Consider the following 18,010-nt stretch of genomic DNA (forward strand, 5'->3'; position numbering starts at 1 on the left):
AAAGAAATAAAATGCAATAACCTCGCCTATTCTCCAGAGAAAATCAGAATCTCTCTTTAAAGAATCCAGAGTTATATCTGATAAAAACACACTAACAAGCTGAATGCTAAAGAATTTTTTCCCCATTCTCCCCTGCAGCTTTGCCCTATCAGATGAAGCATACAGATCCCTCCGTGATCAAGATAAAGACCAATGTATTCTCATTACCGGGGAAAGTGGAGCAGGAAAAACAGGTGAGGCCACCACCAGACAATCTGACCTTCTGTGGAAGGGAAATGTTGCATAGAAGGACAACAAAGAAAACTAGGGGACCTCAGCAGCTGCACACACATTGTCACAGGCCACTGTGAATGAGCTCTGCTTTGCAAGAGTCTATGACATGGTCAGGCAGTGTTCAGTGTGGATTGGGCAGGGTATCACCAGGGTCCCCTAACGTGGTGTCTAGTTGGATTCGGACCTTTTTTTTTTGGTCAGTCATGGGGCTGAACTCTGGGCCTGGGTGCTGTCCCTTAGCTCTTCAGCTCAAGGCTAGCGCCCTACCACTTGAGTCACAGCACCACTTCTGGTTTTCTGGTGGTTTATTGGAGATAAGAGTCTCAAGACCTTTCCTGCCTGGGCTGGCTTTGAACCGAGATCCTCAGATCTCAGCTTCCTGAGTAACTAGGATTACAGGCCTCAGGCTCCAGGTGCCTGCCCAGCTGGATTCTGGATTCAGGCCTTTCTAATGCAGGCTGTGGGGGGTGCATCACAGCCTTTCATTTACTTGAAGATGCCAAAGCCTCTGTGCCTTACAGAGTTAGAGCACTTCTGCAAAACATGCTAAACTCCTCCAGCACTGGGAAGCCATAACTACACCTTATCTCTGCTAAAAAGTGAGAAAGGACATCGGGCATACTAATCTCACTCTAGTTTCCCTCTGATGCTGAAAAGATTGAATATTTTATATGTGTTTTTTCTTTACAAAAAAATACATGAAAACTCTTACTACTATCTTACAGCCTCTTTTTATAGCCACTGTTTGACTATTTAGATTTTTTTTTTAACTTGTGGGAACTTGAGCCTGACATGGTCATCTGGGACAATGCTTTTATCCCTTCCTTGTCACTGCCCAGTCCTGTCATGTGAACCAGATTTCATTCTTAGAAGCAATGCAGCTTCCTGTTTGTCTCCAAGCTGACATTGTGTGGAAAACCACACAGAAGTTTAAAGTATGGATGTCTTTTCTTTCCTTTCATTTTGCATTCTGAGTTAAGAGTTATTTGTTCACTTGGTTTGAAAATACCTAATTACCATTTTCAAAATCAAAGAAGAATCAGGCCAGACAAATACAAAATTCAACCTTTCACCAGAGGCATTTATATTTTGGTATCTTGTATCTCCTGGCACCCATGCTTTTGATGATGTCTGCTATACTACCTGTTTGCTTCTGATAGCTTCCTTTTCATTTTCACTTGGGAAGAAGACATGAAAATATTCCCAAACCTTTTCTTTAGTTTTTTTTTTAACTTGAACCTTCTTCATGACTAATGCTATATGTTTTTCTGATTGTATCAATTTGTTCCTAAGTGAGTCATGAGAAGTGGGTATGATTGGTTCTGGCTAGTTCTTCATTTCCCTTGGAACATATATTCCAAGAAGGCAGAAGGCCCGCTAATTAGCCCTGTCCGTTATGATGTTCTCCTTCTCAGAACTGTTCACTGTACCTCCTGCTCCTCCAACAGAGTCTTATCTCCTAGTGGGCTCATGGGTTCCTTACTGAAAATCTGAGCAGAGGTGGCTGGTGCTGTTTCACAGTGTTAGCATTCATGCTTTCTAGCAAAAAACAAAAAACCCCAAATACCTCAGTGCCTCTTAGTAGCAGTTTGTCCTTCTTGTGTAGTTTCCTCTTCTTATTTTTCCTGCTCAGTAACTTGCCCTGTTGCTTTACCCCAACCACCATTTGAAATCTTTTCTCTCTGTCTGCGTTCCTGGGTTTCATCCTTCCTAGGTCCTTGTTGTCTGTCTGCTGCAGAATGGATGGATGTCTCACGGGCTGCCATTCTACTTGCAGCATACTAGAGTTAGGAGCCCGGGGGAGTGTCAGCCTAAAAAGCAGGGCTTGTCTTGGCTGGAGAGGTCCTATGTTACCTCTCTTCCCAGCCATGGCTGACAGATATTAGCAAAATGATATAAAAGAAGGCATAGAAAATACAAGCCCGGGCTGGGAAGTTGGCTCAGTGGTAGAGCGCTTGCCTTGTATGCCTGAGGCCCTGGGTTCGATTCCTCAGCACCACATAAGCAAAAAGAAAAAAGCCAGAAGTGGCGCTGTGGCTCAAGTGGTAGAGCAGCCTTGAGCTGAAGAGCTGAGGGACAGTGCCCAGGCCCAGAGTTCAGGCCCCACGACCGAACCAAAAAAAAAAAAAGAAAATACAAGCCCTAATATTTCATTTTAGTTTCAACAGACAAAACAAACTTTTCAAATTGCTATAATTTTAAAGCCTTCTCTCATAAGTAGACGCAATAGTCTGTGAATTGGCCGGCCTTGAGCAGTCGTGGTGGCTTCAAGCATTTTTGTAATTACTGAGTTATTGTGCTCCTAGAACTCCTCATGAACTGTATTCTTGGGTGCTTTAGTCGCCCATCATTCCTAAACCTCCTATAGTGGGAAATGGATACTGTTCCCCATAGCTGTCTTTACATTGTCACTCCTTGGTGGCTGCTACCCTTGAGCCCTTCTTTTCAGCATCTCCTACCACTCTGGAAAGAGACATGTGTGTGTTACTGAATTGCTCCTATCTTTTTCTGTGTTCTTTTCTTTTTTGAAATCAGTGAATGAAAATTGGCTTCAGATTTGACTGTTGTTTTAAATGGCCACTAAGACTCCAATGCTGAATAAAGTCTAGAATTTGTGTGTTGTTCAAAAGTCTCTTATTTTGTGAAGATAACTTAAGGGAGATGAAATGTTGGAAGATAATGTAGACAGTATGGGGACTTTTGGAGAAAGAGGGTTTCATCTCAACTCTTGAGGAAAGAAGGAAGCCAGATGGCTTTTCAAATGTTCTATCATCTTATTCTCAGATTTAACAATCTTATTTTTTAGCTCATGTAGTTATTAACATTTTGTGTGCGTAAATAAATGTGAAAAGCAAATAAATGGAACTAGAACTGACATATACTGAGGATCTAGAATGTGCTTCATACTTTATATCGAGTATCTCTTTTAATTTAGAATCTGTACTTCACAGTTTATAAAGAACTACAGTGCACAGTGTAGTGTTAGAGGGCTTATTTTATATGAAGTAATTAATTTAACTAGGTCATTACCCGCCCCCCCCTACCCCCCCAGTAGATGGTGATATGATTGGTCTTAAACATTAGAGACGCTCTTAAGCTTCTGGGTTATATAACATGGGCACTTAGGGAGAGGCATGAACTCTTTGAGTCCTTTTGGGTGCTATTTAATTCATCAACTGCTGTGCTAAATAAAAAATTCATCATGCCTCATAAAAGTGCCCAAGTATTTCTAGGCAGTGAACTCACAATTCACTACCGTGGATACAGATAATTTGTGGCAGGCTATTCAGGCATGGCTAGGGGGCAGGGAAGCAGAGCATGAGGGAGCCATCAGAGCTACATTCTTCCAAGGACGTTGGAATAAATCTCTGTGCCTAAGAGAGGATCTTGACATAAGAAAACATTATAAATTATTTAGTTTCTAACTTTACGGTTACATCAGTTTCTAGGAACTCATCAGCCGTCTGCTAGAAGAGTTTTGCAGCTTGCCTAGCTCATTAAGACCTTTAGATCTAAACCCCAAATGACCTTGTCCTACTTTGTGTCTTTGATAGTTCTCCGACTGTCAGTGACAGAGATGCCACTGATTTACTGTAGCCTAAACACAGATGAGTGTCGCACACCACTGAAAATATCCATATTGAAGCAGAATAGCTAAGCTGACTCAAGGACAAAATATAGCAAGCTTCTGGTGTTTTGTTTTTTTTTTCTCTTCTCCAGGTATGAGAGAGCCACATGTTTTGTATGAAATACTAGAGATTCTCTAGTGCTCTTTTAGAAGTAGGAGACATGAAATTTTATTTCAATGAAAATATCACTCTTATTTAGTAAGGCTGCATTTCCTATTGCAAGACCTAGGCTTTAATATTTTCTGGTTGGAACAGTTGCTGGCTGCTTGTCCCATCAATTTGGATGTACTGCAGATGGGTTCTATTGCAGTCTTGTGGACTCAGGACTGCTAAAAAGGATGTTCTTCTAGATGGCTTATTTCATACTACACAAACATGGCCTTGTTGATATAAGTAGTCTTACTCTAGTGTCTAAACCACCAGAACTGCCTATGCTTGGCCCTTAGAACAACTTAGTATCTTAGCTTAAGGATAATAATAAATCAGTGTTGTATGTAAAAGAGTAGCCCCTTTTCTATGTGTAGTATGACATCTGTAATGTGATCTGTGAGTGATCTGCAAATGACACACATGATCTGAAAACATCCCTAGAAACCTATTGACCTCCAGATTTATTTGAATCACTGAAAGTCAGCTCAAAATAAGCAGTGCTTATTCCTATTTTTTTCCCAACACAACAATGGAATCTAGTTAACATGGAGGTGTTTTTATTTTTTGTTTTGTTTTGTTTTTTTGCCAGTCCTGAGACACTCAGGCCTGGGCACTGTCCCTCAGCTTCTTTTGCTCAAGGCTAGTATTCTATCACCTGAGCCACAGTGCCACTTTTGGCTTTTTTGTTTTTGTGATACTGAGGAATTGAACCCTGGGCTTCATGAATGCTAGGCAAACATTCTACCACTAAGCCACATTCCCAGCCCACTTGGAGAGTTTTTTATGTTCTAGGAGTGAAATTTCCAAGCTTTTTATCCTAGACCAATGTCCTTAATTGAAACAATTTCTTTTCCCTTTTCCTTTACATACTGCTCTTTCAAAGTGTAAAACTTAAATGACAATGTGTAAATTCATTTATTATTCAAAGCCTAAAGCAGTACCAAAACATACAGATTTTAATTTCTTGCTCTTACACTTATATGATGTTAAAGCCTCCTTTTATCCATATTTCTTTTCCATTGTTCTTAAAAATTCATTCTGGGCTAGATATTTTGAAAAAATATTTCAGTAATGGTCATTTGTCCATAGGAACAGAATACTCATGTTGAAACTTAAGTGCTTTACCATTTTCTGGTGAGAAAAGAGTTTAACATGAAAGACTTCATATTTTGTTTGTGTAACTGCTTGCAGATTTTAAGATTCAAGCAAGTAACCATCAGAGCCATGTGATACATACATTTGAATATGTAAAGTATTGGTGAGTTAGAGAAAGCAATAAATCAGAAATTGGTTCTAAGTATAACTATTACAGTTTGTCAATTTTAAATCCTATTTATGTTTAATAGTCAATGTAGGATAGAATTTAGATTTTGAAATATGGAGTATGACAGTCAATTTTTGATTCTCTTCAGAAATATATTTTCTATTTACAGAAGGTTAATACATGGACATTTGACTTGTATAAATGTATAAATATTTGAATTGAGTTCCAAATTAATTTGAACTTGAACACTGAAGAAACTAAAAATGAAGCAGAAAGCTTCATGAGATAACCATGAAGAAATATTATGAAAACGTCAACTGTTGGATTTTACAACTCATTCTTACTATTATTAATCATTTCGCTAAAGTAATACCTCAAGAATTGCCTAAGTTATCAAATATATCAAGAAAAATTGTCTCTTGTAGACTGGATGAATTTGTTTGGAATTTGGAGGTTTTATTTATTTATTTTGCCAGTGATGCTTTTCAACTTTTTTGGTCATACCTAGTACACTACCAGGTGAGCCTGTCCTTTTGCTGAATAATTGAAAATGGAGTCTTGCAAACTATTCTGCCCAGGCTGGCTTTAGACCATAAGCCCTTTGCTCTTAGCCTTCTGACTAGTTAGGGTGATAGGCACAAACCCCCAATACCTGGCTTAAACATTTCTTTTTAATTGTCTCTTTATACCCAGCATCCAAATGTGAATCATTAAAATGAATTCATTAACCAAATTCTGAAAATAGTGAAGAATCCTAAAAAATGTGAACATAGAACTATTTTAACAATTTGGAAAATAAAGTTAAAAACATCTTTAACTATAAAGTTAACTTAAAATTAACTATAAAATGACTTTATATTCTTGAATTGTATTTGAAAATTGTATTTCAGTGATTTGAATTGGTAAAAATTACTTGTAATTTCAATTAAAATAATCAAACCATTTTTATATATGAGTAGATATTTTCAGTTTATGTAAGTTTGATTGCCTAATTCATATCCTAAGGTCAGGCAGATTTGATTCTGAGAGAACTTGACCTCTTTTATTTCTGACCATTAAAAGGTCTCTTGGAAAGCCAGGTGCCAGTGGTAGGGTGTTGGCTTAGACCTGTAATCCTAGCTATTCAGGAGATTTGAGGCTAGTTAGAAACCAGCCTCCGGTAGGAAAAAATCATGAAACTATTATTTCCAATTAACAACCAAAAAAGCTGAACGTGAAGCTGTGGCTCAAGTGATAGAATGCTAACCTTGAGCATAAAAACTTAGGGATAGCACCCAGACGGTGAGTTTAAGCCCCTGGACTGGCACAGAAAATGTAGAGGCTAAATCAATAGCATTGACCACCAAAAGATTTTTATTCATTCTTGATTCCCCTTCTTTATTGAAATGGTTGGCCCCCCTAGTCTATTCTGACAGGCCAGAATTTCCAGAATATTCCGATGGCTCTAAATTACAGATTTCACCATAGAAGGTTCATAGAAGGTACCCCCAGGCCTTTTATGTTTTATGTTTCTTGTAAGTTTACCTAAGAGGCAACTTATCCTTTTATCTAAAGTGCATGTGACCTGTTTAAGATAGTTATTTTGTTCCTAAATCTTTTCTATCTCTATCTCCTCCTTTTATAGTGGGTGAAAGGACAGGCTAGAAATTTATGTGAAGAAAGAATGTATACACAATAATATCTGTGAGAGTAGGGAGCAAAAATGCTGCTAGGAAGGCAAAAGAATGAGGAAGCAAGCCTGGAGACGAGTGGTTGAGGAAGTAGACTCTAAAGTTGGGAATATACATGTAATGTTTAGAGTGTTCATACTAAGAGATGAGAAGTTTGCCCTAGGGGCAGGGCAGTCTTACCTAGACTTGAGAGCCAGTGGACCTAGAAAGGAAATACCCTGTGGTAACAAGAGTTCCACCTCAGTCATACACAGAGGGAAATGTGTCTCCCAGGACTCAAGTGAAATGATATCATATGCAGACTCTGTATGAGAGGCCATGTCAGCCTGACCTGAACAGGACTATGTACACATAACTTACCAGCTTTTGTATAGTAAAACCCTGAGAACAAGGGGAGATCTGGTTCATGAACTTTAAACAATAAAGAATGTGTCATGTGAGCTTGAGAAACGATGAAAAAAGGCTGTCATTGTACACTTACAGTCTGTAAAGGGAGACGGCCGCAGTCAACTGGGAGACCACCCGAGAATCTAATTGGACCCATTTTCATTATCCAGAAAGCAAATTGGAGGGGTTTTCAACACTAATTACTGAATAAGGATCCATCCTTGAGCCATAATCCACAGCTCCCTGAGATCATTTACCAGTCTCGTGCCATATATGCTACTCCTCCAAAAGCAGTCATTTTAGGACTTGAGATGAATGTGACCTGTTTTGAGTGTGATTCTCAATGATGTGAACATCCTGTGAACTGTACTTTCAGGTTCCTCAAAGACCCTAAAACACATGGTGGACAATGCATCCAAAGTGACACTCCAGTTCTTCACGATTTTCTCAGTGATGGGAGATGGACTGAAATCTTCCTGCAGTTCTCCCGTTGAGAAGCAGCAGTGTTAGGACTGCTGCATTACACCCTAAGCAAAGGCAGCGTCACTCGTGTCTGGGAAGGTCTCCTGCCCACACAGTGGCACTAGAGTACATTTGAGATAAAGCAGGTTTTAGAAGATTGGTTTGCATGCTTCGACTACTCAGACAGGGGTTTAAGTTCATTCTGCCTACATTCACAAGTTGAGCATTTCCTAGATTCTGATTATAAACTTGACAGTTCTGCAGGAAACAGATTCCATGGCAAGTAAATTTGGGGAAACACAGATGCTAGAGTCTCACAATGTACATGAGCACATAAAAGCCTATAAGCCCCATGATAAGGAAGCTTGCTTCACAGTATGTTACTCATTGTGGCCCCAAAGTCATTTGACTCTGGGTCACTCTTTTAACTTGGGTATCTATTAACATTCTTGGAAATTTGATGTTTAAAGAATCAGATTCTAGTACACAGATCCTGAGAGGTAACTTGGATTGATAAAACCACTGAGTATAGACTTTGTCCACCTCTTCAATTTGAGCTAAGAACTTTTTTGTATTTTTTTTGTATTACTTTTGTTTTTTCTCAGCTTAACTTTCCGGGATACTTGTGAAGCATACAAAAAGTGGCCATGCCCTGGAGAGCTTGATCAGGTTCTCACATTAAAGCTGCTTAGTTTTGGAATTGAAGAGTAATCAATCTTGTCTTAATTGTGGTCAAACTAACATGATTTAGGAAACATTCTGAGCAGTTCTTTTCAACCTTAGAAACACATTTGGCAAAGATACTCAGGTTACCAAGTTATTCTTGGATTGACTCATTTGTAAAACAAAATATAATAGTGGAATGTACTTGATTACTTTAAGAATATAATTCTCCTGAGATTTTGTTGACTGTGTTACTAAGCAATCTTTTCAAAAGTCCAGTGATAACCTTCAAGCACAATTCCTATTATATCTGAGCCAGTGGCATGTCACTGAATTCAAATTGCACACATTGAAAAAGATTTCCCAAACATTATTTGCTCTGAGGAATAAAAAAAAAAGCAACTGAAAGCACTGCTAATGTGTTCTCTCTCCCCCAGTCTTCATCACATTAAAAAAAATTCTGTATAATTGACTAATGTGGCTTGTTTTCATCCACAGAGGCCAGCAAACTTGTTATGTCCTATGTGGCAGCTGTTTGTGGGAAAGGAGCAGAAGTTAACCAAGTCAAGGAACAGCTTTTGCAGTCCAACCCAGTCCTGGAAGGTAGGATGTTCTGTGTCGATTAGGTCAACATAACTTAAAGAGATTTAGTTTTGGGGACAGTTGGTTTGCTGGGATATGTTGGCCACTGGGAAGAGTGGGGAGAAATTTATGCTAAAACATCTTGAGCAAAAAAAGCTACATCCTACACACACTTCAGGTGCTTATTGAGGAAACAGTTTACTCATGGAAAACGAGCTTTCTCCACATTTTCCCCCAGTTCAGTTTTTATTTGAATTAATTATCTTTTTCTTAAGAGAGATCAATTGGTTTTTGCATCTGATGGGGTAGTGCTATTTTATCATTCAGGATAATACCTGTGGCTTGTTATTTCTGTTGTCAGGGAAAAAGGGGCCCATAATAGGGAAACACTTAAGGGCTAGTTTTCTTCAGGGCCATGGAAAGCTGACTGACTGTAGGGCTCTCACATTCTATAGTTAGTTCTTTGTATTATTCAGCTCAGGCTGCAAAAACAAAATACCGCAGGCCAAATGTCTTAAGCAAAACAACAACAACAACAAAAAACACCCACAAAAAAGCAACAATAACAAAAAACCAACATATTTTCTTACATTTTGGGAGGCTAGAAGTCCAAGATCAAGGTGCTGACAAAGTATGTTTACATTCTGAGCCCTTCTCTTGGCTTGCAAGTAGTTGCCACCTTGTATGCTCACAAGACCTCGTTATGCATGCCTTGAGAGAGGAAGCAAGATGGAGCGGAGGTGTCTCCTCTTACATGGGCACTAGTTCCTCCATGAGTGCACCATCCTCATGACTCATCCAAAGCTAATTAACCTCCAAGGCTCCTCCACTCAGAACCATCATTTTGAGTTAGAACATCAACACAAGTGAGAAGAGGGGTACAGATATTTAACCCATAAGATGGTTAGAACATGAAGCTAGGGATGAATCAGGTGTATATTCATCCACACCTGAATCAGGTGTATGAATAGGGTATAGTGTATACCTTGTATAGACAGAACCCTCACCTGTTGTACTTTTTATTCAGGGTCAGCTCCTTTTTTCCCATTGGATATGCTTCTCAGCCCTGAACATTGCCTTGACTCTAAAACACACTCTGTGCTTCAGTGTCAGCATTGTATTATATGGACTTACCCTGAGTTTTTATCATTTGGGTGGTAGGGTAAGAAGACTGAAACATCTATTGGTTTTGATCTTTTTACTCCTCAGTACCTTAACTAATGAAGAAGCTATAGAAAATGACATCTCTTCATTTAACTGTTTCAAGATTTGGATTTTGTTTTGTTTTTCTGGTTCTGGTACTGGAGCTTGACCTCAGGAGCCTGGACACTGTCCCTCACATCTTTACTTCAGGATTTTTCCCCCCTGGTTTATTGGAGATAAGAGTCTCCTGGATTTTTTTACCTGGGCTGTCTTTGAACTGCAATCCTTCGATCTTAGCCTCCTGAGTAGTTAGGATTACAGGCATGAGGCACCAACCAGTGCCCAGCTGGAAATGTAGAATTTCATATCCTTCCCTAGACCCACTGACTCTGAGTCTGCCTTTAATAAGATCTTTAGCTGATAGGGTTGCATGTTAAAGTTTGAGATGTACTGCATCAAATAGGTGTTCCTTCTATTTATATGTCTTAAGTTTATACCTCTTAATAATAATAATAATCACCCTGTTGCCATTTTCCCAGGTGAATTTGCTGGAGTTTTGTAAACAGGCATGAAAAAGCAACCTTCTCACCTAATCATTCTGTTTTCACCTTTGTTAATAGGAGCATTCTCAACCTGGGGCAGTATCGCCATGTGATTCTCTCATGGGCCCTCATTTAAAAGGGAATCCCATAGAGGATTTTTTTTTTTTTTCTGAATAACTAAGATGGGAATAGCCTTGTAGTTTGCATTATGGGCCAATTTAGCTTCCTTTTCTTTTCCAAAATGTTTTACAACGTGATAGACATGAACTAATGAAACCATGAACTAATGAAACTTTTATACTATTGGAAATGACTGTCATTTCCAAATCTTAGTGTTATGCTTTCTGTATTTCAGGGCTATATAATTAATCACATATTTCAAAATTATTAAATAGTTTTAAGTTTTTCTTCCTTCTCTGGTCAGGAATCTTCTAGCTCCATAAAATCTTTGGAAATGCGAAGTAATTAATTAAATAACTTTGTTCACTGACGGTCATGGAGGAAGAATGGAGGCTTTGCTGGCTGTCCACTCCTGACTCCTGTTTTATAGAGTTCAAAGGTGCTTGACTCAGGCAAGATTATCTTTAGTGTAATACTTGCATGATTCCATGAATTATAGAAATGCCTCCTTTTCCTCTGGATGTATAATAAAACTTTTATTAAATGTATGTCATGAAAATTTTGTACAGAAATGTCACTGCTACAAGTTGAATTTGTCAGGAATTATAGATGTCAAATGCTATATTTGCTTTATTTTTCTGCTTGAAATTCTGTCCGTTTCAACCTTGCATCTATTTCTTTCTTACTAGCTTTTGGAAATGCCAAAACTGTAAGGAATGACAACTCCTCTAGATTTGTGAGTATTTGTACAAGTTTAAGTATTAACATTAATATTTGGTTTGAATATGTTTAAACAATCAATAGATGTTTAATATTTCTCAATACATACATTTTTAAAATGAGAAGAGAACCATCTACTGATATACCGAAAATTCTATCAGAATTATAATATATACTATAATTAGATTATAGATTTATTATATAATTATAGGTTTATTATATAATGTATACATTATATTATCTATTTTATATACATATCATATATAATTATATATTATATGTTATATAATACATCACATGGATATATAATATATTATATATTGTTATACATTTTATTATATATTTATATTATTTCATATATTATCTATTTCATAGATAATACATGATATATAATACATTATATATGGACATATACATATATTTATATGGATATATGTATGTGTATAATTGCTTTCTGAAATTTTCCTTTGTAAGTATTCTTAGAGTAATGTATTTTATCAAGCTTTCTTGATTTCTCCAATCATAAAATTACATGAATAATTTAAGTGAGTTTATTTAGGATAAGTTTTGAATTATCTGAGTTTTAGTATTTAGAAATTAAAATTAAACTTAGATATTGGGTAAAAAGAAAACTAAATTTAAGTGTTAAGTTTATATACTACATCATCTTCTCTCTTATTGGGCGGTCCCAGAAAGGATGGGAAGTACTCTGAAACGTATATAGAGGTAAAATAGGACTGGTGAGAAATGGAATGGTGTGGAGAGGTGTGTGTGTGTGTGTGTGTGTGTGTGTGTGTGTGTGTGTGTGTGTGTGTGTGTATACAGATAGAGTTAGGACTGGTGAGAAATGGAATGGTGTGGAGAGGTGTGTGTGTGTGTGTGTGTGTGTGTGTGTGTGTGTGTGTGTGTGTGTGTGTGTATACAGATAGAGTTAGGACTGGTGAGAAATGGAATGGTGTGGAGAGGTGTGTGTGTGTGTGTGTGTGTGTGTGTGTGTGTATGTGTACAGATAGAGTTATATATAGTAAAAGCCAAAGCATGTTGAAGCCTTGCCTTGATTGAATTGGAAAATGCTAGGAAGAACCTGGTTGTTGACATGTTTCTAGCCTCCTCTCTTATCACTGCCCAGAAGGTGTTTCGTTCAGTGGGATATTTGAGCCTCTTTATGCCATATTCCTTCCTGCCTCCGGACTTCAGAGAGACACTAACACTGCCCCAGCATATTCCAGGCAGATGTGCTGAGTGTGATAGTGGTGTTTTGATTTTTTTCTTCTGTGATTTGTACATTTTCGTGTGTGTGTATGTGTGTGTGTGCGTGTGTGCGCATGTGCATGCTGGTCCTAAGGCCTCTACTCAGGGTCTGGACATTGTCCCTGAGTTTATTTGCTCAAGGCTAGTGCCACTTGAGCCACAGTTTCTCTTCTGGCTTTTTTGGTGGTTAGTTGGAGATACAAGCTTCATAGCTTTTTCCTGCCTTGGCTGGCGTTGAGTTGTGATCTGCAAGTGGCTAGATTACAGATGTGAACTACTGGTACCTGGCTGTACATTTTTTAAAATATCAAAAATATCATTTGCTTTATTAGCTGACTTTCCTCGTGCATTACTAGTGACATTAGGGACCTTTTTTTTTATATTTGTGTTAGCCAGTCCTGAGGCTTGAACTCAGGGTCTGGGCACAGTCTCTGAGCTATTTTGGCTTGCTTTACCTTTGACCTATAGCTCAACTTCTGGCTTTTTGGTAGTTTATTGGAGATAAAAGTCTCATGAACTTTTCCTACCTGGGCTGGCTTTGAGCCTCAATCCTCAAATCTCAGCCTCTGAGTAGCTCAGATTACAGGAGGAAGCCTTTGGTTCCAGGCTTGGAGACTATTTTTGATAATGCCTCCCTACTGGAGATATCCTTCCTAATCTTCCCCCTCTTCTTTTTAGTTCCCTCTTTGCTTTTTCCTCATTGAGATGCTCAGTGCTTGGGGATGAGAATGACCTCAGGTGGAGGTAGTTTCTATAGCTTAAAAATGCGGAGAGCTAAAGAAGTTCCTAATTCTAAGGCTATGAATGTTTTGCATTGGATTAGCCCATTAGGCTGTTATGACTGATTTGATCCATGCTTTTTCATATGGAGTATTAATGGCTAATCTCATTGCATAAATAGAATTAGAATTGAAATGTGGGCAGATAATTCTAATGATGAAGCTTCTTTGTGATAGAATTTTTGTTTTGTTGTCAAGATATGTCCACATACTTTAAGTATTTACAACTATATTTAATACATGAACAATACAAATGCAGAAAACCATATTGCTTAAAAGATCATTACTACCTAGTGACATTTAAAATCTAGTGAAAGACTTGACAAGTGATTTAACTTATTAAGTGGCTTCAGAGAAATCCTCTTATAACACAGGCATTAAGATATGAGATTAACACTTGAGAGGGGAAATCATTCTGTGCCCAGTTTTTAGTAACTTCTAGGTTTTGTGATCTGTGAGTAGACTAATAATACACCCAAATACTTTTTATAATTTTATAATAGGACTACCATATTGAAAGCTACTCTATTTAAATAACACTTGGTTTTGCACCCTGTGCATACATTCCAGGGAAATTAAAGTTCATTTAGCTGTGTTTGGGGAACCTAGAATACATGTCTTGATCTCTACCCTGAAAACTGATCGAGCCTATTAGGTTGTAGTTAATATATTCTGATCTTAGCTGACATTTGTATGACCAATGGATCCATAGAAGTGCCTTACAGTATCCCCCTCTTCACCCAGACGTACAGATATATTTCTTTTAAGAAAGAGACTTGATGGCTTTGCAAATAAAATAAGGCTCTGAGTATCATTACTTTTGTTTGACCAAAGTCTTCTGGGAGTGGGTAATACATACTGCATCTAGTATGTAAAAAGCACCAAGATAGGACTGGAGCGAGCATAGGGAAGAACATGCAGAGTTGGGGAAATGTCATGAGCCAATCTTTCATTTAGTAAGACTTTGAAAATATCAAAATTAGACTGAGTTGGTGTTTTTAATTTTTATTTTTTGGTGCCAGTCCTGGAGCATGGACTGAAGTCCTAGATATTGTCCTTGAGCTTTTTTGCTTAACATTAGTGCTCTATACTTGAACCATAACTCTACTTCCAACTTTTTTGTGTGTACTTACTTGGAAATAAGAATCTCATGGTTTTTATGTCTGGGCTGGCTTCAAACCATGATCTTCAGATCTCATCCTCCTGAATAGCTAGGATTACAAGTGTGAGCTACATCACTTACCATAAGCATGAATCTGTCTACCTGCATCTCCCCTGAGGCCTGCAATCTTTCCTCAGTCTCTCCAGACTTAAGTTGATCATTACTTTAGGTAGTAGATAGGTACCCGTGATACCTTCTTGCATCTAGAATAAAATGCAAGCTCATGTCAAGGCTCAGGACTGGCATGAGCTGGGCCTATGTCCTGTTGGTAGCTCGTCTCTGTGTTCTTTTGCTTTACCTCCGTGTCTTCCAGAATTAGATTTGCCTTTGTGACTCTCAGCCAGCACTTCAGGGCCCCAGGCCTTTGCATTTTCATGTCCTTCTGTGTTGTATGCCCTGTCCCCAGACCTGTGCATGGCCAGCAGCATTGTGTATCATGTATGTCACCTTCAATTCCACGACACCTTTCATAGGCTCTGTGAATTCATCCTGCTTTTATGTTCTTAATCTTAGTCTGGAATGACTGTATTCTGTTACCTCACTTACATGATCATTGAGTTGAGACATTAGTAGAGGCCATGAGAATGAGTACCCTGACCTCCTTGGATATCATGATGGTTGTAGGAGCGAGGACAGTGTCTGGCACCATAGTAGATAACTTACTACAAGGTATTTATTGATGAAAAAGTATCTGTTAATAAGAAGCTTACATACTAGTTAGAATGATTGAATGTATCTGAAGACAATTAAAACAATCCCTAAAATTCTAAGTTCCCTAGAAAGGAACAAGTGAAGGTTTTTGGATAGTTAGAGGAAAAGCTGAGGACTCTGTGGCAGCAGGCAGTCTAAAAGAGCCTGTTAGTTTCAAGTGCATTAAAATCAGGAGTATGAAGTGCTGCCAATACAGCTTTCAGAAGCCTGGAGAGAGAGAGAGAGAGAGAGAGAGAGAGAGAGAGAGAGAGAGAGAGAGAGAGAGAGGCGCCTGACTTTGCTAGAGCTTAGGGCTGCTAGACAAGAGGGTATGTGAAAGAGTCTTAGAACCAAGGACTGGAAAGACAGGTCAGGGCCCCAGCTGGAAGACCCTAAGAAATATTGCTTTTAGAGTCCAATATTTTACATATAAGTGACAGGTAACTGCTGATTATTTCCAAGTAGACTAATGATAAGATCACACACAAGCTTTTGGTGAGGAATTGGGATGTAGCTGCACAGCATTAGGACTATTATCACAGGGATTCTCTCTACTGTCTCATGGCTTCCTTTTCTGTTCACTGTGGTGTTCATTTTGCTTTCTTCACATCTCTTATTCTTTGAGATAAATCTTCAAATAAGTCATCATTATCATCATCATGATCATCCAGGCCCTCAAAACTGACTTAATCCTGTGTTCTGTGGCTCACTTGTGCATATATATGTACTTATACACTGTCACAATGAAAAGCATTCCAACTCCTGTCTCACTGTCTCTTTAGCTTCTTTGTCTCTTGTATCTCTACGATCATGGAGCACTTCACTGTACACAGTTGCCTACACCATGTTCCTGGAGCCTCTTATCCTCTGTCATCTCCTACACCCAACCCAAGTTCATTGTGGTTCTCTGTTCAGCTCTCAATTTCATTTGCTTTTGTCTTTTGTTACTAAGTCTTGAAGCCACCAAAACTTCTCTAATTGTAGGAGGTACCTATAATATGTCTGGGTTTGCTCTATTTCAGTCCATTCCACACCACCTAGGTGGATCTTGTAAACTGGCAGGTCTTCAAAGATGTGGCCTGCTGTCAGAAGAGTATCTCAAGAGTCACAACGTGCTCCAACTTCTAGCCTCAATTCCTCACTGACTGTCCTAACAGATGCCAGTTCTTCTGTCTACTCTTGGTGTACTCTCCTGTCTCCTTGTCTTCCTAACTACTGAGACTTGGTATTTCAGCTGGAACAAACACTTTGTTCTCCCCTTGTCCCCACCCCTTGCTATTTGTCCATATCATGACCCACTGTAGAGTATATACTCCCCTAATGGAATGTCCTATGTACTCCTTTCAGTTCCTGAAGGTGTTGGGGGGGAAGGATGTCTTGTGTTTTCTTGTGCCTACTTTTCCTTTAGCATGGAGGAAGTGCTTGGTGTAGATGTTTGTTTAATGAACAAAACTTAAGAAGGTGGATGCCATGGAAAAGGAGATGGGGAAGGAGCATTGCGTAAGCCAATAAAAAGCCACCAATTACATTGTTAATGGAGCTGCATGTAGTTCTGTTTAGTCTCTCTTCCTATCATTTGGAAAATTAATTCGTAGGGAGAGTTACATACAAACTATCTATTGGAGTTTGACTAAGGTAAGACATGAAACAAAATCAAAGGCTTCAGTTACTAACCCAACATACCCTGCTACAAACAAGAAACAGCTGTCTGGGTTAAACCAGGCAATTATAAACGAATTTTTTTTAAATCACAGTATTAAACTATGTGTATATTATTTCAAGATACCATCTATAAAGTACAATATGAACTTAGGTTATATATTATTATGTTAAATAGGATAAAAGCCAAAAAAATCAACAATTAGTCTTTGATTCAGAGCCATTTACACCACATAATCAAATATTTGATTGGAGTATATATAAGAAATAGCGTTTGTTATTTGTTGCATTTCAACCCGTTTGATATATTTGCAATTTGTAACTATGGCTTAAACTGTGTTTTTCCTATAAAAATGAAATCATTGTATTTCCCCATCAGTGCATATGGAAGGACTACTTTATTCCCAGTATTTATTCTTGATTTGAGGACATACACTCTGAAGCTTGAAAAACATGTCTGAAATGAAAAAACCACATGATGTCTAAGATTTGTTCTTAATTTAGCAACAGCCTAGATTAACTTTGAGCTAATGAGGTATTTAGCATGAATTATTTATAGAGGTATATTGTTTGGCATTCTGGTTTTATACCCTGACTTTCTTAACTACACTTAAAAGAAATGCATGAACATAGGGACTTGCTATCCTTAACATGTACATTAACTACTTTGAGGTGATCTGGAAAACTCACCAACTCTTTCTCTAACAGGGCAAATACATGGATATTGAATTTGACTTTAAAGGTGATCCACTGGGAGGTGTGATAAGTAACTGTGAGTATTTTATGTCAATTTCTTAAAGTATTTATAAATAGAATAATTTAAATACCTAAGTCTTTAAGATAGATATTAAAATGGTTCTTTTT

The 18,010-nt window shown here is 38.1% G+C and overlaps 1 protein-coding gene across 3 annotated transcripts in view; it reads left to right on the forward strand.

Moving 5' to 3' along the window:
* Nucleotides 1–18,010, forward strand: part of Myo1b (myosin IB) — a 149,202-nt gene that overhangs the window by 56,478 nt on the left and 74,714 nt on the right. For all 3 annotated transcript variants that reach the window (XM_013029657.1, XM_013029665.1, XM_013029672.1), the window contains exons 3-6: nucleotides 139–233; nucleotides 8,997–9,101; nucleotides 11,575–11,621; nucleotides 17,855–17,918. In XM_013029657.1, coding sequence (XP_012885111.1) covers nucleotides 139–233; nucleotides 8,997–9,101; nucleotides 11,575–11,621; nucleotides 17,855–17,918 — 311 coding nt within the window. The remainder of the gene's footprint in view (nucleotides 1–138; nucleotides 234–8,996; nucleotides 9,102–11,574; nucleotides 11,622–17,854; nucleotides 17,919–18,010) is intronic.

Source organism: Dipodomys ordii, unplaced genomic scaffold (assembly GCF_000151885.1).
Source record: "Dipodomys ordii isolate 6190 unplaced genomic scaffold, Dord_2.0 Scaffold5, whole genome shotgun sequence".
Lineage (NCBI taxonomy): Eukaryota > Metazoa > Chordata > Mammalia > Rodentia > Heteromyidae > Dipodomys > Dipodomys ordii.